Source organism: Manis javanica, chromosome X, assembly GCF_040802235.1.
Source record: "Manis javanica isolate MJ-LG chromosome X, MJ_LKY, whole genome shotgun sequence".
Lineage (NCBI taxonomy): Eukaryota > Metazoa > Chordata > Mammalia > Pholidota > Manidae > Manis > Manis javanica.
This window is the reverse complement of record NC_133174.1, coordinates 24,853,210-24,876,920: the sequence shown is the minus strand read 5'-3', so window position 1 is coordinate 24,876,920 and position 23,711 is coordinate 24,853,210. Positions and strand designations below refer to the sequence as shown.

Here is a 23,711-nt window from a genome sequence, read left to right as displayed (position 1 = left end):
CTGAGCATAATACCCTCTAGCTCCATCCATGTTGTTGCAAATGGTAGGATCTGTTTTTTTCTTATGGCTGAGTAATATTCCATTGTGTATATGTACCACATCTTCCTTATCCATTCATCTACTGATGGACATTCACGTTGCTTCCATATCTTGGCTATTGTAAATAGTGCAGCAATAAACATAGGGGTGCATCTGTCTTTTTCAAAGTGGAGTGCTGCATTCTTGGGGTAAATTCCTAGAAGTGGAATTCCTGGGTCAAATGGTATTTCTATTTTGAGCATTTTGAGGAACCTCCATACTGCTTTCCACAATGGTTGAACTAATTGACATTCTCACCAGCAGTGTAGGAGGGTTCCCCTTTCTCCACAACCTCACCAACATTTGTAGTTGTTTGTCTTTTGGATGGTAGCCATCCTTACTGGTGTGAGGTAATATCTCACTGTGGTTTTAATTTGCATTTCTCTGATGACTAGCGATGTGGAGCATCTTTTCATGTGTCTGTTGGCCATCTGAATTTCTTCTTTGGAGGACTGTCTATGCAGCTCCTCTGCCCATTTTTTAATTGGATTATTTGCTTTTTGTTTGTTGAGGTGTGTGAGCTCTTTATGTATTTTGGATGTCAACCCTTTATCGGATCTGTCATTTACGAATGTATTCTCCCATACTGTAGGATACCTTTTTGTTCTGTTGATGGTGTCCTTTGCTGTACAGAAGCTTTTCAGCTTGATATAGTCCCATTTGTTCTTTTTTGTGTTTGTTTCCCTTGCCCAGGGAGATATGTTCAAGAAGAGGTCACTCATGTTCATGTCTAAGAGATTTTTGCCCATGTTTTTTCTAAGAGTTTTATGGTTTCATGACTTACATTCAGATCTTTGATCCATTTGGAGTTTACTTTAGTGTATGGGGTTAGACAGTGATCCAGTTTCATTCTCTTACATGTAGCTGTCCAGTTTTGCCAGCACCATCTGTTGAAGAGACTGTCATTTCCCCATTGTATGTCCAAGGCCCCTTTATCGAATATTAGTTGAACATATATGTTTGGGTTAATGTTTGGAATCTCTATTATGTTCCATTGGTCTGTAGCTCTGTTCTTGTGCCAGTACCAAATTGTCTTGATTACTGTGGCTTTGTAGTAGAGCTTAAAGTTGGGGAGCAAGATGCCCCCCCCCACTTTATTCTTCCTTCTCAGGATTGCTTTAGCTATTCAGGGACTTTGGTGATTCCATATGAATTTTTGAACTATTTGTTCCAGTTCATTGAAGAATGCTGTTGGTAGTTTGATAGGGATTGCATCGAATCTGTATATTGCTATGGGCAGGATGGCCATTTTGACGATATTAATTCTTCCTAGCCAGGAGCATGGGATGAGTTTCCATTTGTTAGTGGTCTCTTTAATTTCTCTTAAGAGTGTCTTATACTTTTCAGGGTATAGGTCTTTCACTTCCTTGGTTAGGTTTATTCCTAGGTATTTTATTCTTTTTGATGCTATTGTGAATGGAATTGTCTTCCTGATTTCTCTTTCTATTAGTTCATTGTTAGTGTATAGGAAAGCCACAGATTTCTGTGTGTTAATTTTGTATCCTGCAACTTTGCTGAATTCCGATATTAGCTTAGGTAGTTTTGCAGTGGAGTCTTTAGGGTTTTTTATGTACAATATCATGTCATCTGCAAATAGTGACAGTTTAACCTCTTCTTTACCTTCCTGGATTCCTTGTATTTCTTTGTTTTGTCTAATTGCCGTGACAAGGACCTCCAGTACTATGTTGAATAATAGTGGGGAGAGTGGGCATCCCTGTCTTGTTCCCAATCGCCGAGGAAAAGCTTTCAACTTCTCGCTCTTCAGTATGATGTTGGCTGTGGGTTTATCATATATGGCCTTTATTATGTTAGGTACTTGCCCTCTATACCCATTTTGTTGAGAGTTTTTATCGTGAATGGATGTTGAATTTTATCGAATGCTTTTTCAGCATCTATGGAGATGACCATGTGGTTTCTGTCTTTCTTTTGGTTGATGTGGTGGATGATGTTAATGGATTTTCGAATGTTGTACCATCCTTGCATCCCTGGGATGAATCCCACTTGGTCATGGTAGATGATCCTTTTGATGTATTTTTGAATTAGGTTTGCTAATATTTTGTTGAGTATTTTTGCATCTACGTTCATCAGGGATATTGGTCTGTAGTTTTCTTTTTTGGTGGGGTCTTTGCCTGGTTTTGGTATTAGGATGATGTTAGCTTCATAGAATGAGTTTGGGTGTATCTCCTCCTCTTCTATTTTTTGGAAAACTTTAAGGAGAATGGGTATTATGTCTTCCCTGTATGTCTGATAAAATTCTGAGGTAAATCCATCTGGCCCAGGGGTTTTGTTGTTTGGTAGTTTTTGGATTACCACTTCAATTTCGTTGCTGGTAATTGGTCTGTTTAGATTTTCTGTTTCTTTCTGGGTCAGTCTTGGAAGGTTGTATTTTTCTAGGAAGTTGTCCATTTCTCCTAGGTTTCCCAGCTTGTTAGAATATAGGTTTTCATAGTATTCTCTAATAGTTCTTTGTATTTCTGTGGGGTCCGTCGTGATTTTTCCTTTTTCGTTTCTGATACTGTTGATTTGTGTTGACTCTCTTTTCCTCTTAATAAGTCTGGCTAGAGGCTTGTCTATTTTGTTTATTTTCTCGAAGAACCAGCTGTTGGTTTCATTGATTTTTGCTATTGTTTTATTCTTCTAAATTTTATTTATTTCTTCTCTGATCTTTATTATGTCCCTCCTTCTGCTGACCTTAGGTCTCATTTGTTCTTCTTTTTCCAATTTCGATAATTGTGACATTAGACCATTCATTTGGGATTGTTCTTCCTTCTTTAAATATGCCTGGATTGCTATATACTTTCCTCTTAAGACTGCTTTTGCTGTATCCCACAGTAGTTGGGGCTTTGTGTTGTTGTTGTCATTTGTTTCCATATATTGCTGGATTTCCATTTTGATTTGGTCATTGATCCATTGATTTTTTAGGAACATATTGTTAAGCCTCCATGTGTTTGTGAGCCATTTTGCTTTCTTTGTACAGTTTATTTCTAGTTTTATACCTTTGTGGTCTGAAAAGTTGGTTGGTAGGATTTCAATCTTTTGGAATTTACTGAGGCTCTTTTTGTGGCCTAGTATGTGGTCTATTCTGGAGAATGTTCCATGTGCACTTGAGAACAATGTGTATCCTGCTGGTTTTGGATGTAGAGTTCTGTAGATGTCTATTAGGTCCATCTGTTCTAGTGTGTTGTTCAGTGCCTATGTGTCCTTACTTATTTTCTGTCTGGTGGATCTGTCCTTTGGAGTTAGTGGTGTGTTGAAGTCTCCCAAAATGAATGCATTGCATTCTATTTCCTCCTTTAATTCTGTTAGTATTTGTTTCACATATGTTGGTGCTCCTGTATGAGGTGCATATATATCTATAATGGTTATATCCTCTTGTTGGACTGAGCCCTTTATCATTATGTAATGTCCCTCTTTTTCTTTTGTTACTTTCTTTATTTTGAAGTCTATTTTGTCTGAGACTAGTATTGCAACACCTGCTTTTTTCTCTCTGTTGTTTGCATGAAATATCTTTTTCCATCCCTTGAGTTTAAGTCTGTGCATGTCTTTGGGTTTGAGGTGAGTCTCTTGTAAGCTGCATATGGGTGGATCTTGCTTTTTTATCCATTCTATTACTCTGTGTCTTTTGATTGGTGCATTCAGTCCATTTACATTTAGAGTGATTATTAAAAGGTATGTACTTATTGCCACTGCAGGCTTTAAGTTTGTGGTTACCAAAGGTTCAAGGTTAGCTTCTTTACTATCTTACTGTCTAACTTAACTCGCTTGTTGAGCTATTATAAACACGGTCTGATGATTATTTATTTCTCTCCCTTCTTATTCCTCCTCCTCCCTTCTTCATATGTTGGGTGTTTTGTTCTGTGCTCTTTTTAGGAGTGCTCCCATCTAGAGCAGTCCCTGTAAGATGCCCTGTGGAGGTTGTTTGTGGGAGGCAAATTCCCTCAACTTTTGCTTGTCTGGGAATTGTTTAATCCATCCTTCATATTTAAATGATAATTGTGCTGGATACAGTAGTCTTTGTTCGACGCCCTTCTGTTTCATTGCATTAAGTATATCATGCCATTCTCTTCTGGCCTGTAGGGTTTCTGTTGAGAAGTCTGATGATAGCCTGATGGGTTTTCCTTTGTAGGTGACCTTTTATTTCTCTCTGGATGCTTTTAATACTTTGTCCTTGTCTTTGATCTTTCCCATTTTAATTATTGTGTGTCTTGGTGTTGCCCTCCTTGGATCCCTTGTCATGGGAGTTCTGTGTACCTCTGTGGTCTGAGAGGCCATTTCTTCCCCTAGTTTGGGGATATTTTCGGCAATTATTTCTTCAAAGACACTTTCTATCCCTTTTTCTCTCTCTTCTTCTTCTGGTATCCCTATAATGCAGATATTGTTCCATTTCAATTGGTCACTCAGCTCTCTTAGAATTCTTTCATTCCTGGAGATCCTTTTATATCTCTCTGCATCAGTTTCTCTGTGTTCCTGTTCTCTGTTTTCTAGTCCATTAATGGTCTCTTGCATCTCATCCATTCTGTTTTGAAGTCCTTCCAGAGCTTGTTTTATTTCTGTATTCTCCCTCCTTAGTTCTTGCATATTTCTCTGCAAGTCCATCAGCATGGTTATGACTTTTTTTTTAAATTCTTTTTCAGGAAGACTGGTTAAATCTATCTCCCCAGGTTCTTTCTCAGGGGAAGATGTAGAAGATGTCGAAGCTGTCTGGGTTAGTCTTGTCTGCATCAAACTTTTTGCCTTTTCATGTTGATAGGTGCAATGGTGAGCTATTGACTCTTCTGTCAGCTGGGAGAGCCAAGACTTTCCACTTGCTCCTGGCCTTTCTTTACTGGGGCAAGTGCGACCCCTAGTGGCTTGTGTTGGGCAATTGCTTGTAGACTGGGTCTGTATCTTGCCCGGTGGGTTTGGAGGAAGCTCCCTTGCTGTGGGTGTGGCCAGCCTCATGCTGCTGCTCTGCTATGGCGGGCCCCAGAGGGGTAATGGACGGGGGGCTCTTTGGCTGCTTACCTCCGTGAGGGGTCTCAGAGCTGTTGCCCATGGTGTTATTGCACCCGGAGTTCTCTGGAATCTCTAGCTGCTGTACTGTGACCTGGTATGCTTCCATCCAGCAGTGGGGTTCCTGTCCCTTTAAGACTTTCAAAAAGCACTCGCTTTTCTTTGTCCCAGGGCGCCAGCTTCGGTACCCGCTCACAGGTCTCACTGTCCTGTTTCCCTAGTATCCAGGACGCCACACATACACTGTGTGTGCACTCTGGTACGGATGGCTGGGGCTGCGTGTTTAGCAGTCCTGGGCTCCCTCTCCCTTCCCACTCTGACTCCTCTCCTCCCGCCAGGAGCTGGGGTGAGGGTCCTCGGGTCCCGCCGGGCTGCGGCTTGTATCTTACCCCTTTCACCAGGTGCTGGGTTCTTGCAGGTGTGAATGTTGTCTGGCTGTTGTCCTGTGTCTTCTGGTCTCTCTTTTTGGATTAGTTGTATTTGTTGTATTTTCAAAAATATATATGTTGTTGGGAGGAGATTCCCACTGTCTTACTCATGCTGCCATCTTGGCTGCGCCTCTCAAATGGATTACTTTTATTCTGGTGGGGAAGATCCGCCTTTCCTTCCATGGAATTTTACCCCTATAGGAGATTACATATATTCATACTAAGTGTTTAGGCTCCCACTGTGCAGACAAATGTGGCTTCTTGCCCCATTGTGAATCTAAGTAACCAGCCTCTCAGTCAGCTAGGTGCCTGGTATCAAGCGGAGAACTTGTCTGTTCCTGGATCTTTGTCCTGGGGCTGACATCCACACTGAAATGGAGTGCATGACTTAAATCATCAGGAGTTGAGCTGATGGAATAGATGGTGAAATCAGGCTGCCCGGTCAGTCAGGTTAACAGAAACAGCAAAGAAGTCATGTTGACTCAGGTTCCTACTGACTGATATAATCAAACTAGTGGGATGACCCTAAATATTCCCCCCAAGGCTCCAGCCTCAGAGCCATCAGAAGATGGTAATGAAATTTTTCCAGCTGAATGAAAGAAAAAGAATATGAAAAGCATGTTTGACTTCAATGAGTTCTAGGGCATTGCCAACATACATGAGATCATTCTGACTTTTTAGAGTTTCTGTTACCAGCTTTGTTTGTATTAGTAGTAAAGTGTTTATCAGTAAAGTGTCTTATGTCAAATACAGTGAACTGCAGTATAGCACTAAGCTATTTTCAATTTTGTAGTGAAAGAGGATGACAGTAGAAGATAGTTCGCTCTGTCCAGATTTGTATTTTCACACTCCCGAGATGCTGAAAATTGCTCTTGATAAAATGATCACCAAAAACCTCCTCAGTTGCCAAAGTTGACTTTTTCACTCCTGTTCTAGTTGCATTTGACTTGTTGGCAGATGCCTCCCTCCTTCCTGCCACTCTTTCTTCTATTGGTTTGGAAGTGCTTTGCTCTTCTCGTTCTCTTCCGAAGTCTTCTGTGATGCCTTGGGCCTCCTCATCTCCTCTGCCTCTGCTTTCCACAGAGGTTCATCCTTAGGCAAAATTTCTCACTCTTGCACTCTCTAAGAACCTTTTCTGGGCGATTTGCTCATCTCTCATGGAATTAAATAACACTAAATAAATTCCAATGGCTAGCAATTCTGTGTGTAATGCTGGTAAAAGACAGTTTTAATCTGCATGTCTCCAGATAAGTAATCTCACATGATATTTCTGTGTTGGTATTCCCTCTTTTCCCTCACATGGTAATACTTGACCTGTCTGACAAGCATTCTTACCACAGAGTCAAAGTGAGTTGCTTAACAAAAAAATAATGAAGCTTTCCAACCACAAGGTGTACCTGGACTTGAAGAGAACAACTTGAAACTTTATAAACAATCTCCATTCCCCCCTGTTTTTCTCAGAAATGCATTTACATCCCCCGTAATCATGGTATGTTACCCCGTCTCTAGCTGATACGCAAGAGCTGGGAACACAGCTGATTCTTTTTAGGTTCCCAATGTAAGCATTGACTTTTACATCTTAAAACTCACATTATCTATATCCTCACATGATTCTATAGCGTAGTCCTCCCCTAAGGCAGGTCCTCATGCACCACAGTCAGGATGTCTTTGAATGAGGCAGAACAACCCTCTAAGATCTCCTCATAACTTCTCTCCTGCTGCCCAATCTGACTTGTGGAGTTTCCTTCAGAGCCTGCCTTCTGGGAAGCTGCAGGCTGAGCAAGAGCCACTCCCTGTCTACCCTACTCTATCTCATACTTGGTTAAAATCCTCCCCAATTTTGTCTGAATGTAGGGAAACCTATACCTTTTATTGATACTTGTTCAGCTTCTATATTTATATGTCTTTATTCTGACAGAAAGAATGATATCTCTGGATAAGGGAACATCATTAATTACTCAAAAGCATCTTAGTGCTAGTTTGTATGCCCCAAACATGCAGTGAGGTCCAAATGCTTATCTATGCATGAAAGGGTTTCAGTACAGGAGAGAAAACCACAAATTATGAATATCAGAGTTTATACAAAACAGTTGGCACATCTAATAGAGACAGAGAGAAAGGAACAGGGAAAGACCTTTGCTCCAGAAGGTCTAGATCTGTTATTTTCAGAATGTAAGCAAAGGGGTCTGGGAAAGGTAAGTTGCTAAGTCTCCCTGGAGCAGTACATGAATATAAACTCCAAGGTATGTTTATTCAATCATCCTTTAACCCAGATGTCAATGCTCTTTGCTCAGAAACACCAGACCATGTGGAAATGTGAAAACATGTATGGCCCAAGAATAATCACCATCTCTTTCCTCTTCCCCAAATCTGATGCCAGCTGCCTATTGGATATATACAGTCTGATGCCCCCAAGGCTTCTCAAGATGGTCATGTCCAAACCTTGAACTCATTACTTACATACTCATACATGAGCATGCACACATGGAGCCTGTTCATCCATCTGAAACCCTTTTATTCAATGACACCACTATCCATCTGGATGCCCAGGACAGAAATCTGGGAGTTATTCAAGATTTTCCTCTTCTTTACCAACACACAGTCACTGTGTTCTACCAAGTTTCCGTCCCAAACAAGTTTCTCAATTCAACTCAAATGTAAATACCAACCAGATATTTAATTACATTAATGATTTTTAAAATTTTGTAGGTGTGATAATGGTATTATGTGTACTTTCCTTGAAAAGAATTCATATTCATTAGAAACACATGCTGAATTATTTATGGATAAAATAGTATATTAATTTGTTTCTAAATAATCCAGTTGAGATGAATGGGTGGGAGTATAATGAAACAAGGTTTTCCATAGCTTCATAAGAGTTGGCACTGGATAAAACAGGTTCACAGGGGCTATTTCTACTATTTTTCTGCCTTTGTATATATTTGAAAAGTTCCATAAGAATTATTTTATGAATCATGGCTCTCCATTGGCTACTGAATTACATTCAGTATTTTCAAAACATACTGTTAAACCTCTTCAGCCTGTTTCCTAATCCAGTGTCCCATAATCCTCTACATTTCCAAAAAGTTACTCAACTATGAGTGCTCTTGTTCCCTGTCTTTGCATTTAGTATGTTACCTACTAAATATAATATCCTTCCCAATTCAACTACTCAGTTATAGACACTCCAAATTGCACTTCTTTCATGAACCTTTTCCTCAGCTTGTGATCAAAGATGATATATAATTCATTCCTTCTCTGAACTTCCAGAAAAGATTTGGTACCATTTAGACCACTCATCAGATTCCTTCTTGACATCTATCTGGGGCTTCTACACTATTATTTTTTCCTTCAGTTCCCCAAACCACAACCTCCCCTTACTACAACAGTAAGATCAAGCTAAATTTCTTAAAAGCAAACAAAACTGTGCTTCACCTACCTTCACTTTCTCTGTACTGATCCTTGTACATGGAAGAGCTCAGTAGATGTTTGCTCAATTGACTTGTCTACAATTCAGATGAGCAAAATGATCAAATTCATCCTGGTAAGACTAGCCAAATATGTGTTTTGATCATTTTTAGAAAATCAATAGTTTTAAAGATTTTTATTGTATGATGAAATTGTGGTGTGTGATTTTTTTCCCCTTAAATATAATCTAGATAATTTATGGGATGCATTATTTTATTCATTTATTCAACAGAAATGTATTGGGTACCTACCATGTGCCAAAGATTTGAGTCCTGGAAACCCATTAGCCAGCAAGACAGATAATACCTCTCCACTCATAGGGTCTAGTCCAGCATTATTCAGAGATCAATGTATGATTTAATATTAGAGATAAGTGCCATGAAGAAAAACGAGGAAGAATACAGGGAATACGGATCAGTTAGGGTTTTTTTTTTTAGGTATTAGAGAAGGCTCCTCTGAGGTGAGAAAGAAGTGAGGGAAAGAATGTTTTTGGCAGAGCAAGTGCAGAAGCCTTGAAGCAAAAGTACGTTTGGCTTATTCAAGGTACACAAAGAGTTTAAAGAGACTGGAGAGACTGAAGTGTTGTGGACACAGAGGATACTAAGAAAAGATAAGATTAGAATAGTATGCAGCATACAACCAAGTCATATAGGGCTTTATATGCCATGGTAAAGATTAGGGGTTGGACAAGGAGCCATGAAAGGGTTTGAGCAGAGGAGTAAAATGGTGTGAGTTCTGTTTTAAAAAAATCTCTTTGGCTGTTGTGCAGAGAATTGAAAAGGAAAGGGAAAAGACAAAGCAGCAGGATCATTTATGTAGCTATTGCAATAAATTGAGATGAGATATAACAATAGCTTTTAAAGAACTATAGCAAGGGAGGTAATTGGTCACATTCTGAATGTGTTCTGGCAGTAGACCCAGCAGGATTGTCAAAGAATTTGAATACTGGAGATTAAAAGAGAAAGGTCAAGGATGATTGCAAGGTTGTCAGCCTAAATAAATATTAATTGATAGATCATTTATTGAAATGGGGATAATCATGGGAAGAGAAGGATAATGAGATGTAGTTCAGAATTTGGTTAGGGCCATATTAAGTTGTGGATGTTCATGAGACATCCAGTATTAAGAAAGTAGTTGCATTTGTGAGTCTGGAGTTCATAGTTGAGGTCAGGGCTGGAGATACAAGTTTGGGAGTCATTGTTGCACAGAGAGTATTTGCAGTCATGGGACCAAATAGGAGGGAGTGTAGATAGAGAAGGAAAGAAATGCCAAAGCTAAGCTAAAACACTCCAATATTAAGAGATTAATAAGCAGAGTATTCAGTGAAAGAGTCTGAGAAGCAGTAGACAAGAAAGTGTAAGAAAAACCAGAAGAGACCAGATTACAGAATCCAAATGAAAATAGACTTTAAGATGGAGAAACTGATCGGCTATAGCAAGATACGGGCTGAATTACCCATTGAATTTTGGCATGTTGAAAATACTGGGCTTTGGGGCTGATAAATTTAACAAGTTAGTAACTAAGAACTGCAAGACTATTTGGTACTTCTGGGGTTTGTAAATTTCCTTTGTTCTCCTTCCATAAACAGCTGTTTGACTTCTGATTTGTTTTATACTTCCAATATTACAGAATATAAAAGACAGCCTGCAACAAATCTCAGGTCAGATTGACATGATTCACAGTAAGAAGACAGCAGCATTGCAAAGTGCCACACCTGCAGAAAGGGCAAAGCTACAGGAAGCTCTTTCAAGGCTCGATTTCCAGTGGGAAAGAGTTAACAAAATGTACAGAGACAGACAAGGGTAGGTAACACTCTCATTTTACTAAATGATTATACCTGTTTTCAGGAAACTCTAGAGTTTATTTCAACGTTCTTCTTGGAAAAGAAAGAAGAGAGGGAGAAATATCACTATCATTGGAAGAAGGTAAGTGGAGTGAGAACAAATAATGAAGAACAGTTCAGATTAATGAGCTGAACTCTGGAAGTGATTCTGTAGTGAAGTTAGCATTATCTTGCAAATTCACTGTATTAGCCTTTAAAATTTAAAGTAATGTTGAAACAGGTTTGTGATTTAATCAAGGTGGTTTAAATAATTGTACAATATAAAATGTGTATTTATGGTCAAATTTGTGTCCTGTATATATATAGTAATTTGATACTTAGATTAATGTGTTTGAAATATTAACTATCGACAAAAAGTTGATTTTTATTTATTGTTTCTATTTTGAAGGTAATACGTCACATTTTGAAATCCCCCCACTTTTTTTTTGGCTGTAAGAAATTTGACTTAAAATAGTATTTTCGTGCTTACCTTAATTAAAATATCTAGCTTTTGATCAAATTTTTTTTAACTTGCCTACATTCTTTAACCTCATACTGCAAGAAGGCACAATATGGTTTTCTCTTCCAATTCTGGGTTAAAAGTAATTAAGTTCTAATGGCTTAAAACTGTTTCAAAAATTTGTAATCTCAATACAGTCTTCTTCATTATTCTCAGAAGAAATCAAATCATTTTCTTTTGTTATTTTTTATTTTTATTTTATTTTTTATTTTGGTATCATTAATCTACAATTACATGAAGGACATTATGTTTACTAGCTTCTCCCCTTCACCAAGTCCTCCCCACATACCCGTTCACAGTCACTGTCCATCTGCAAAGTAAGATGCTATAAAATCACTACTTGTCTTCTCTGTGTTGCACAGCCCTCCCCGTGCCCCCCCCACACTATACTTGCTAATCGTAATGCCCCCTGTCTTTTTCCCTGCCCTTATCCCCCCTTTCCCACCCATCCTCCCCAGTCCCTTTCCCTTTGGTAACTATTAGTCCATTTTTGGGTTCTGTGCTTCTGCTGCTGTTTTGTTCCTTCAGTTTTCTTTTGTGCCTATACTCCACATATGAGTGAAATCATTTGCTACTTGTCTTTCTCCGCCTGGCTCATTTCACTGAGCATAATACCCTCTAGCTCCATCGATGTTGTTGCAAATGGTAGGATTTGTTTTTTTCTTATGGCTGAGTAATATTCCATTGTGTATATGCACCACATCTTCTTTATCCATTCATCTACTGATGGACATTCAGGTTGCTTCCATATCTTGGCTATTGTAAATAGTGCAGCGATAAACATAGGGGTGCATCTGTCTTTTTCAAAGTGGAGTGCTGCATTCTTCGGGTAAATTCCTAGAAGTGGAATTCCTGGGTCAAATGGTATTTCTATTTTGAGCATTTTGAGGAACCTCCATACTGCTTTCCACAATGGTTGAACTAATTGACATTCTCACCAGCAGTGTAGGAGGGTCCCCCTTTCTCCACAACCTCACCAACATTTGTTGTTGTTTGTCTTTTGGATGGTGGCGATCCTTACTGGTGTGAGGTGATATCTCATTGTGGTTTTAATTTGCATTTCTCTGATGACTAGATTGGATTATTTGCTTTTTGTTTGTTGAGGCGTGTGAGCTCTTTATATATTTTGGATGTCAATCCTTTATCGGATCTGTCATTTATGAATATGTTCTCCCATATTGTAGGATACCTTTTTGTTCTATTGATGGTGTCCTTTGCTGTACAGAAGCCTTTTAGCTTGATATAGTCCCACTTGTTCATTTTTGCCTTTGTTTCCCTTGCGCGGGGAGATATGTTCATGAAGAAGTCACTCATGTTTATGTCCATGAGATTTTTGTCTATGTTTTTTTCAAAGAGTTTTATGGTTTCATGACTTACATTCAGGTCTTTGATCCATTTGGAGTTTACTTTTGTGTGTGGGGTTAGACAGTGATCCAGTTTCATTCTCTTACATGTAGCTGTCCAGTTTTGCCAGCACCATCTGTTGAAGAGACTGTCATTTTCCCATTGTATGTCCATGGCTCCTTTATCAAATATTAATTGGCCATATATGTTTGGGTTAATGTCTGGAGTCTCTATTCTGTTCCACTGGTCTGTGGCTCTGTTCTTGTGCCAGTACCAAATTGTCTTGATTACTGTGGCTTTGTAGTAGAGCTTGAAGTTGGGGAGCGAGATCCCCCCACTTTATTCTTCCTTCTCAGGATTGCGTTGGCTATTCGGGGTCTTTGACGGTTCCATATGAATTTTTGAACTATTTGTTCCAGTTCATTGAAGAATGCTGTTGGTAATTTGATAGGGATTGCATTGAATCTATATATTGCTTTGGGCAGGATGGCCATTTTGACGATATTCATTCTTCCTAGCCAGGAGCATGGGATGAGTTTCCATTTGTTAGTGACCTCTTTAATTTCTCTTAAGAGTGTCTTATAGTTTTCAGGGGTACAGTTCTTTCACTTCCTTGGTTAGGTTTATTCCTAGGTATTTGATTCTTTTTGATGCTATTGTGAATGAAATTGTTTTCCTGATTTCTCTTTCTATTAGTTCATTGTTAGTGTATAGGAAAGCTACAGATTTCTGTGTTAATTTTGTATCCTGGAACTTTGCTGAATTCTGATATTAGTTCTAGTAGTTTTGCAGTGGAGTCTTTAGGGTTTTTTATGTACAATATCATGTCATCTGCAAACAGTGACAATTTGACTTCTTCTTTACCTTCCTGGATTCCTTGTATTTCTTTGTTTTGTCTAATTGCTGTGGCTAGGACCTCCAGTACCACACTGAATAACAGGGGGGAGAGTAGGCATCCCTGTCTTGTTCCCAATCTCAGAGGAAAAGCTTTCAGCCTCTTGCTGTTCTGTATGATGTTGGCTGTGGGTTTATCATATATGGCCTTTATTATGTTGAGGTACTTGCCCTCTATGCCCATTTTGTTGACAGTTTTTATCATGAATGGGTGTTGAATTTTGTCAAATGCTTTTTCAGCATCTATGGAGATGATCATGTGGTTTTTGTCCTTCTTTTTGTTGATGTGGTGGATGATGTTGATGGATTTTCGAATGTTGTACCATCCTTGCATCCCAGGGATGAATCCCACTTGGTCATGGTGGATGATCCTCTTGATGTATTTTTGAATTAGGTTTGCTAATATTTTGTTGAGTATTTTTGCATCTACGTTCATCAGGGATATTGGTAGAAATCAAATCATTTTTAAATAATTATTGGGGACCTCTTTAATATCTCTCATATCTGTCAGTTTCTAACCATCGTTACTTCTATTTCAGTTCTTCATTTACTCCATTAAGTTCCTAAGCCAATACATCCTGCAGAAATCTTGGTTATCTCCAGTGATCATCTGCTCTTTGTTCCCAATTATCTTTCATTCAGACTTGTTTTTCTAAAGTGTTAGAAGATTTAGTGCTATTCTCATTCCCCTTAGGATAAAGTCCAGATTCATTAATTGGGCATGTAAGGCCTTCACATGACCCCTGATCAACTAGTTAGCCTCACTGCTTACCAACTCCTACCTGCCCTACTATGATCCCTACAAATTCTGCTCTAGCAATATTAAATTGCTTTGAAAATTCCCAAATGTTTTGTGCCCCTTCTGGCCTATCTGTCCTTCAGGTCTCACCTGAGATGTCATTTCTTTCTTAAAAATCCTGAATCTATTAGTTGATCACTAAGTTGAAAAATTTAGATATTGTTTTAACATTTAAAGAATATAGTATCACTATACCATTTATGTATTTGCTAATATTTCCAGAATCAGTGGCTGCCTTGTACAGTACATGCTTTGAAGTGACCTACTCCTAGAACTGACCTCATAGTCATCAATTTGTTTACTTTTCTGCCTCCTGCACAACTCCTCAGGGACAAGAGCTATGTTTTTTCCCGTGTAATATTCTCAGAACTAATCCAGGAGAGTACCAAGTGGATGTTCAGAACGTATGGACTCAGGCTTCCTCCCAGAAACCTGAGACTCTTTCCCCCTAGATGGTCTAATAGTTTTATCTCAGCTTATTGGAAAAGCACTGGTCCCAGGGTATCCAAAGCCAGACTTGATAAAGGAAAATAACCTCAGCAACCTTGTGCATACACTGCAAAAACCAAACTTGTAATGCCACCATATCCCACCTTGAGTCATTGTGAGCTTCTGAAAGCTACTCCAACAAGGTCAGTTTTATCACACTCTTGTGGGATGCTCATTTCACTGTTGGGATATTCTTGTCTTCTTTTGTCTTCTGAGACAGTGTTTTCTCCCAGCTGTCCAGGTCACCAGGGCCATCCCCTCAGATCCTTGCAAGGTTGTTGTGCTTCTATAGGCACCTATTATCCCTCTTGCACTAAGGCAGAGGTGAAACTTTCTGCTTTTTGAGGCTTCTGCCCCTCTTCATTTATGACATCATTGCCCAGTAAGCTAGCCATTCCCTTTTCATAGGGGCACACAGGTATTTCCCTTTCAGTTCACCTTCAACCATAGACTGTAAAAGAAGCAGAAGCACTTAATGCCATTCGACAGAGAGGGTAACCTGAAATCTCATCCCTGATCTGGGATCTTCTCTATGTCCAACAAAGGATAGTGTCTCCAACCCCATTAGACTCACTTTTCTTATCTAGAGGCTCAGGAGTATCCTAATTTTACACTAATTGGCCTCCTCCAGGAATTGGTCACAAGCTGTTGAATTTCCTGTGATTTTTAGTCTAGTTTCAGGTAAAACTGCTTTTAAGGCATTGCTTATGAGCACAGGTTCTAGAGTCCAAATTGTTTTGGAATCCTGGCTTTGCTGCTGATTAGCCGTGTCCCTGAGCAAGTTCCTTAACTTTTATGTTCCATGATTCCCTTATCTATAAAATGGATAAACATATTTTCTAAGTTGTAGGGTTGTTAGAAGGATTAAATGACACAATGCATGTAGAGTGCCTATTGGAGTGCTTATGCACGATAATGACTCAATTAAGCTTGGCAGTTTTAAGGCTAAAAATGATGGTCTTGTGACTTTGGTAGCCTTCACACCTGTTAATTCATTCTTATATTCTTTTACATTTTCCTAAGTACCACATATAACTGAATTAAATTCAGTCCCTGCTTTGAAGAAAGAAAATGAACACTAGAGAGAAAATGGACAAATAACAGTAAAACAAGGGTTGATAGATATGAGTTATGCTAGAGGCAAGAACAAAATATCTGAGAAGTGCAATAGGAACATCTTACTTGGAGTCAGGAATAAAGCAAGGTCTATGGACCACTCAAGGTTCTGAGTTACAACTAACAGAAAGTGACTCTGGTAGATAGAATTATTTAATTTATTGGAGGGATACCAAGTAGCTCAATGGAAAGGCCAAAGAGACAGATTTTAAAATGGGCAGAAACCATCAAGAAAGACCAGGCCAGGCATCCAGAAACACACACAGCATCAAGCCACAAGATGAAACTGAATTGTAAACAGCTGCCATGGCCATGGGCCACTGGTGTACCAGAGGTACCACTGCCACTAGGTATTGCTTGCTACTATCACTGCCAGAAAGTATCTAAATTATTACTTCTTTTGTGTCACTGACTTTAGAATTATAGTTTCAACAGAATCACCTGATATGGCTAATATTTTTTTTTCTCTAAAGGGGTACTTTGTAAATATTTTATTCTTTGCAGGCCATATAATCTCTGTAACAACTACTCAATTCTGCTGCTATAGGGTGAAAAAAAAACAGATAATACATAGATGAACTGATATGGGTTGTTCTAATAAACCTTTATTTACATAGACAGGTGGTGGACCATAAATCACCAACTCCTGTTACAAGGCAAGCTGAGGTCATATAACTAGTTTCTAACTGCCATAGGTCAAGGAAAATAAATAACTAGAATGTGGGCTCCATTGTAGTCATAGTCAGGGCCTTGTCCACCAAGGTCCATACAACGGCAAATTCTTAAATCTTTGGAGAGACTAGAAGCTATACATTCATAAATGAACAAGTGTCCAGTATAATTTTCATTGGGTTCTTAACAAAAATCTACTGAATTTTTAAATAAGCCAAAGTGAGGTTAAATCACAATGCCTTGAGGCAGTAAGAAGGGCTATATTGGTATTTTTTTATATGTGACTCACCTATGATAGTGTATTAGTCAGATATTACCATAATACAGTGATAAATTTCACCCCAAAACTTGATGACTTAAAAGAACAAGCACTTATTCCCATGCTCAAGGATCTTTTGGTTGCCTGTGGTTTGGCTGACCTAGGCTGGGCTTGGCTGGAAGGCTGTTTCAAGCTGTGGGTTGGCTGAGGTAGGCTCCAGTTATGTACTGGGTTACAGTCTGCTACATGTATGTTTCTTCTGGGCCTAGGGTCAAGGGTCAGTGGCATGCTCTTCTCATGTAGACCACCAGAGCATGAATCAAGCCTAACCTCCTCCCAAGAGCACTTATGGCCTGTGCTCAGGTCAAGGCCACTCACATTCCGTTGGCTAAAGCAAGCCTGATGTCTACAGAGTGGTGAAATAGCCTCTTCCTACAGTGGAAGGGGAAGAGGAGCAACTGTTTTCTGAACAATAAATGAAACTCTTATAGATAGTTAATAATAATAATAAAGGAATTTTTGCAGTTAGAGAACACCTTACTGATTTTGTCCTACTTCATTATTTTGTAGGAGAGACTAAATTACAAAGATATAAGGTGAATTTGCCCAAGCACATACTAAATATAGCACATCTGCATTTTCCATTTCATCAAAACATTTGGCTCTAATAGTTTTGCACAGTTTACTCCCAATAAGTTACAAAAATGAAAAAATGCAATAGACTCTTGGCTTTCCTAAGGCGTAGGTTCTGAGACAATCATTAATCACCATATTCATGAATGCCATAATGGCAAAACTCACCTTTATTAAATGTCATAAAGTAAAAACTGATATACTCTTTAGGTAGGGCAAGTAGAAAATTAAAAACTGAATTGATTTGTAACTGTTCAGCCATTATCTAAGAGACCTGCTTCCATACATTGCTTCCAGCTAATAGAATTTCAATATGTGTCTCAGTAAAGTTGCAAATCTACAAAATATTAGCAGTGGCTCCTTTCAGTGGAAATGCAAATAGTGAGCATTTTGAACATTAAATTCATGAATCCCATGTATTCATATCCATATCCATGTATATGGATAGATACACATATATGTAAGATAAATATTTAACTTTATTAGAAATTAATACTGCTGCTAAGTTCTGTTTTCATCTATTTCTTGGTGGTTTCCTCACTGCTTATAAAAGATACCTATAGGAAACATATAGAAATAAAAAAAGAATTAACCTAAGATCTACCTAGTAGAGAAACCATTCTTTCTTTCAACAAACATCAAAGGAGGGCCTACAAAGTTCCAGGTACTCTGTTGTTCTGCTTTCTTTTTGTTGTCATCTTTACTGTCCCTCAAACCATTAATGAATTTGCCCCATTTTCAGGAAATTACTTCCCAAACCTAAGAGGATAACACAGTTCAAATGAGGTAATAAAACAGAAAGCAGTTTCTAGACTCCAAATTTCTGTATAGCCATAAGATGGCATTATTGTGTAACAACAAGGTTCTGGTCTGACATCAAGTGATTTTTTAAAAAATCAGTATTCTTCATGGAATCCCATTTAGTTAGATATTTGTGATGGCTCACGCATGCACATAAGAAGTTAAATTCAAGGTGATTCTGAGCTTTAGATCTGATGTAAAGAAGATATGAGAGAGAGCAAGAATAGTGGTTCTTATAATATTGAAATTTTAGAGGAAGAAAAAACTCAAAAAATGGGGAAAACAGTGTGAGGACATTTAAAAAATGAAATTATATTACCAATGATGTTTCATAAGATAAGAAATAGGAAAACAGTGCTGCGTGAAAGAAGCCAGACACAAAAGAATACATATTACATGAATCCATTTATATAAAACTCATCAACAGGTTCATTGGGGGTTAAAGGTCAGGTATGGTTACTATTGTGAGAAGTAGTGATTAACAAGAGCAGGGGCAGGTTCTGGGGTTCGGAGTAATATTTTATTTCTTGATCTGAATGCTGGTTTCATTGATACGTTTCTGTTTAGAAAGTTTTTGAAACAGTACACTTGTGATTGGTACACTTTTAAGGATGTGTGCTATACCTGAGTGAAATTTACACTTAAAACTTTAAAACAATAAATTCCTACTTTTTTGAGTATAAGAAGGACCTATCTCCAGATTTCTTTAAAAAGGGTGTAGCTTTAAGAAAAGCTTGTTACATGGTTTTACTTTTTGACATTTCATCAGGGATCCTAGAACACTTTGTAATTGACAAGTACAGACCCTCAGGTAAGTATGTGGGCACTATTGCCCTAGAGAAAGTTTTTCTGAATTTAGCATCATCGTGCTGGGACCATAAGTGCCACATGTGAACAGGATCCTCCCAGGGATTTAACTTTTGTTCAGTTCCCTTTGTGACAAGTATTAAAGCACTCACAGACTCATTTGTACCGCATGAAGGGAAATGAGACAATGAAAGATGTGAAAGGAGAGAAAGCAGGAATAGAAACCAAAGAAAGCTGGTTTGGAGAGAAAGTACCTGAATCATCTCTGAATTCAGACTCTAGGGAACGAGCAGGTAATTCTGCCAGCCCACTCCTAATGCAGCTTTCTCATAAGCATTTGCTATCTCAGTCGTAACATTTCTACTGAGACATTCAATAAATATTTTTCTCTCATGTCAAGGTGAGGGAAATCATCCCATACTACCCACACAGGGAAAGAATAATATGCTATTCCTCACGTTATCACCATGCAATTCTATTCTCTAACATGGAAGCTAAAGGGACAGATGCATAATCTGGGAGCTTTTCCAGAATTGTTTGTTCCTTAATGAGACATTCAGCTATAGGAGCATTAACAGCCTCTTCTGTTTGTCACAATGCCTTATGTAGTTGGGAAGATCCATGATAAACACACATAGGATCCTGACAACTCAGGAAAAATTAACATTGCAATCTTAGAATTAGTCCATACTAAATGTAAAGATTTTCATGGAAAATTGGGTCTTCATATTTTTCCCCAGCTATATGTATATGTGACAGTATATAATTCTGTTAGTTTTTGAACTTGGGAGAATTAAGAGGCAAAAACAAAATATCCTGAACGTGGAGAGAGTTTTTTACATCTCATTCTAGAATCAGTGTTGTACTGACCAGAGAAAGGATTCTCATAGAGCAAGAAAAAACTCAAAAAAATTGGAGAAAGCAGTGTGAGGACATTTATAAAATGAAATTATATTACCAATGTTTCATAAGATAAGAAATAGGAAAACAATGTAGTGGGAAATTCATGGGGATGACGTGTAAAAATGAGGAAGAAGTGAAATTTTCTATTTATGACCTGCCTTTTGGGGCTCTTGACGCCATGGTGTGTGGGGAAGGTGTCTGTTTTAGTTCTGTAGATCAAGATCTTTTTTGAAAATCATTAGTGATTAAGTCATTGATTTGATAGAATTCATTTTTAAAACTTATCTATATAAAGAAAAGAACACACCATTTATTTCCACAGATGTATCAAGAAACATTCTTATACATACACACTAACCAATTTACCTAAACACTGGAAATATTTTAAAGTTTATTGTCAACCTTCAAGTTTCCCCCAGTTAAGTTTTCCTCCTTTACTATCTGCTCTGTTACATTCCTCTACATTGTTAGTTGGTTCCTGTGTGGAAGACACCACATCAATTTTACTTGCTTATACGATGCCCTGTGCAGTGCATGTGGTTAATAAATACTTTTTGATGATAATAATGATAATGAAAACTATAATTTGATAGCATTGAAATGTCATATACACTAGAAATAAATCCTCAAAACTTTAAAAAAGGTACATTTCTTACTAGCCGATCATTTTCTATAATCTCCCTTCAGCATGTTTGGCCTCTATCTTCTCTGCCCTGTTTCCTCTTGTGTATTTCAGTTTAGGGCTCATCCCCTCCTGCACACTACCTTCTGTTTCATGCTGTTCTGTTCAAGTGTTTATATTTCTGCCCAGGCTCTGTGTAATCTAAACTAATCCCTGCCTATAGTGAATATCTTTCACTGGACAGTTGTTGCATTTTGTGCACCACTGAGAGAGCGTTTGTGAGCCGAATAGAGGATTCTTTGTTTCCACCCAGCCTAAAATGAAGTGTATGATTTGACTGCTGATGCCAGTTACATGGAGGTTTTACCACCAGAGGCATAGCTTTAAGCTATAAAACATTAACCCCGTATAGCTGGTGTTAGAAGGTATTGAATTTCAATATATTGACTATCAAACAGTCACGTTAAAACAAACCAGTTATCAACAAGCGATATCCTTATCCCATAAGTGTGATTTTTTTAAACTATTTAGTACAGTATACCATTTGAATTAGATAACTAAACTACTTCTTGATTGATATTATCTTGTTTACTTACAATTTCTTTGGAACTCTTAGTTGTTGAGAACACTTAGTGAAGGAATTAAATGAAGGGGATCTATTGTATTTATTTAATAAAAGAGCTTTTGGAAATGCATTAGATAAGTTTGTTTCTGTCCATCAGCGTATCGTCTGTATGTTCCTATTGGTCTTTCAAAGCACTCAGGAGTTGCAGAGTGATTTGCTTTTTATGATAGCCATTTCATGCAGGATCATTTGCCTTATATCTTCAACATTTTCAGATTCTTCTAAATCTTTACAGTTCAAATAGAGGTTATTTTAAAACTTTCTTCAGATAAGAAATTGACTAGATATAAAATTCACATAATCTCAGAGTTAACCATAGATCAATATCCTGAATCTTTTTCTCAAAGTTATTGAACATTTTTGTTTCCCAAGCTAGCTGTATACACGCATTTCCATTCTTCACCATAGATGATCCTACTTCTTTAGTGTACAGGGGGCTATAACTTGCTTGTTTGTTATCTAAATCAACTTGTATTTTCATTATTGCCTGAGGGGAAAGACTCTAATATAGAAACAGATTTTATGCCTAGAGACTAGCCTCATTTTGGAAATAATGCCACTATCTAACTTTACTCATTGTATGTTTCTTAGCTTTGTCATGTCACAAATTTTCCTTCTCTAAGTATTCATTTTTTCCTCTATACGGAGGAGATGAGTTTTGGAAGAAAGCAAAACTGTGCTAAATGTAATCTTCCCAGAAACTGTATGCTATCAGAGTTTGTTTTGGCCAAGAGAGGTTGAAGGTAGGAGTGCCTTCACCAAGGCAGGAGCAGATTTCTCTCCCTTAAAAACCTAGGAGGGGTGGAGACAAGTATGAGGGCTCTGCTCATTCCTGCTTTCTACCTAGCAATCTTTATATGGTGGACCCTTATCTATGTGTTGCAAGATGTAGCTCTCACCATATCCACATTCCAAGATGCAAGATAGAGAAGATCGGGGAAAGGAGTCATACCATTTGTATTTTAGGGAAGTTCTGTGGGAGCTGCCACATTGAACTTAAGCTTATACTTCATTGGCCAGAAGTCAGTCACATGACCATACCTAAGCTACAAGGGATGCTGGAAAATGTATTATGCCTGAATACTATGTGCTCTACCAAAAGTGTAGTTAAGGAAAAATAGAATAGATATTGGACGAAAATTATCAGTCTGTAATATATACATACAAAAGTGTGTTTTCTTTTTTGAAAGAGCCCCAAGAAATATGTAAAGAAGGGTAGCTATGTCTAGGGTTATCTCTTTCCCCTACTTTCTTTAATAATATTATGAACTCTGATTCAGCTAACATCTTACTCTAGCTTCCTGAATTCTACCTATTAAAAAGTAGAAGTTTTTTCATCACCAATACCCACTGCTTCTATCTTTTATGTCCTCAAAATAATGTCTCATTAATCAGTATTTGACTGATTCTTCCCTCTCTTTTCAACAAAGGCACTGCTTAGCCAAGGGGCAAGGTGGATAACTTGATTGTCATAGTGTTTCTAAGTTAGAGAGTCCCTACTTACTTACTTTGACTAAATTCAGGTCATTGGTAACTTTAAGCAGTTTCGATTACTAACTCCAAGAATAACCACTATAAAATATGGATCTGAGATTAAAGCAAAAATTATGACAGTGTACTGAAATTTCAGGACATTACCTTTTCTGGACATGTGAAGTGGGCCTTACATAAGATTAAAGAGCTGCTTTTTTGTCAGCAACGCCTAGTGTCAGGCATGTATTTGGTGCTTTACATATATGGTTACATCCTCAGAAGAATCTGATTTTACAGATAAGAAATTTGAGGTTTGGAGGGAACAAATAATTGTCCCAACGTCACATAGGACGTATATGCCTATATTTTGACCCGAGTTATGAACTGTAGTGCGCTGCACCCTTTGGACCCTGTGCCTGTCATATAGGATTTCTTATGTTCAAAGATTAGGTTCTCTCCTCCAGGTGTCATTCTTCAGTAGCAGCAACAGAAGTACACATAAAACTTTTTTTAAACCCTTGTATCTGAACTCCAGTGTTTTAATGAGATGTTTAAAATTTAGAAGGTAGTGCCTTCATGTTCAATATCTGTAGAAAAATAGATTTTGATTCTGTAAGATGCTTGAGAAAGCCAAGGAGTACAAGTCTTCTTCTCTCAAATGCTTTAAGGAACCTTGACTTGTTCTTTGGCAATTGAAGTCCTGCTTATTATTCAGGATGAATACCACCATTTAAAATCATTTACTGATCTCAGTCAGTGTTCATGTACTTCCCTTACAGGTGCTTATCATGAATTCGTATGCCTTATATAGCTGTGTGCACCTCTGTCCCATCCATCAGAGTTTTTGTTCCTATGGGGCAGAACTGTGTCATACACCTTCTGTCACCTCTAAGCCAAACACAATATGATTCCATGGTAGCTGCTCAGTACACATTATTTTAATCAATGAATCCTTAAGTGTTAATA

The 23,711-nt window shown here is 38.1% G+C and overlaps 1 protein-coding gene across 10 annotated transcripts in view; it reads left to right on the top strand.

Annotated features, from left to right (window-relative positions):
• DMD (dystrophin) overlaps positions 1–23,711 on the top strand; it is a 2,259,748-nt gene that overhangs the window by 1,087,978 nt on the left and 1,148,059 nt on the right. For all 10 annotated transcript variants that reach the window (XM_036992000.2, XM_036992004.2, XM_036992005.2 and 7 more), the window contains one exon: positions 10,596–10,768. In XM_036992000.2, the coding sequence (XP_036847895.2) occupies positions 10,596–10,768 (173 nt within the window). The remainder of the gene's footprint in view (positions 1–10,595; positions 10,769–23,711) is intronic.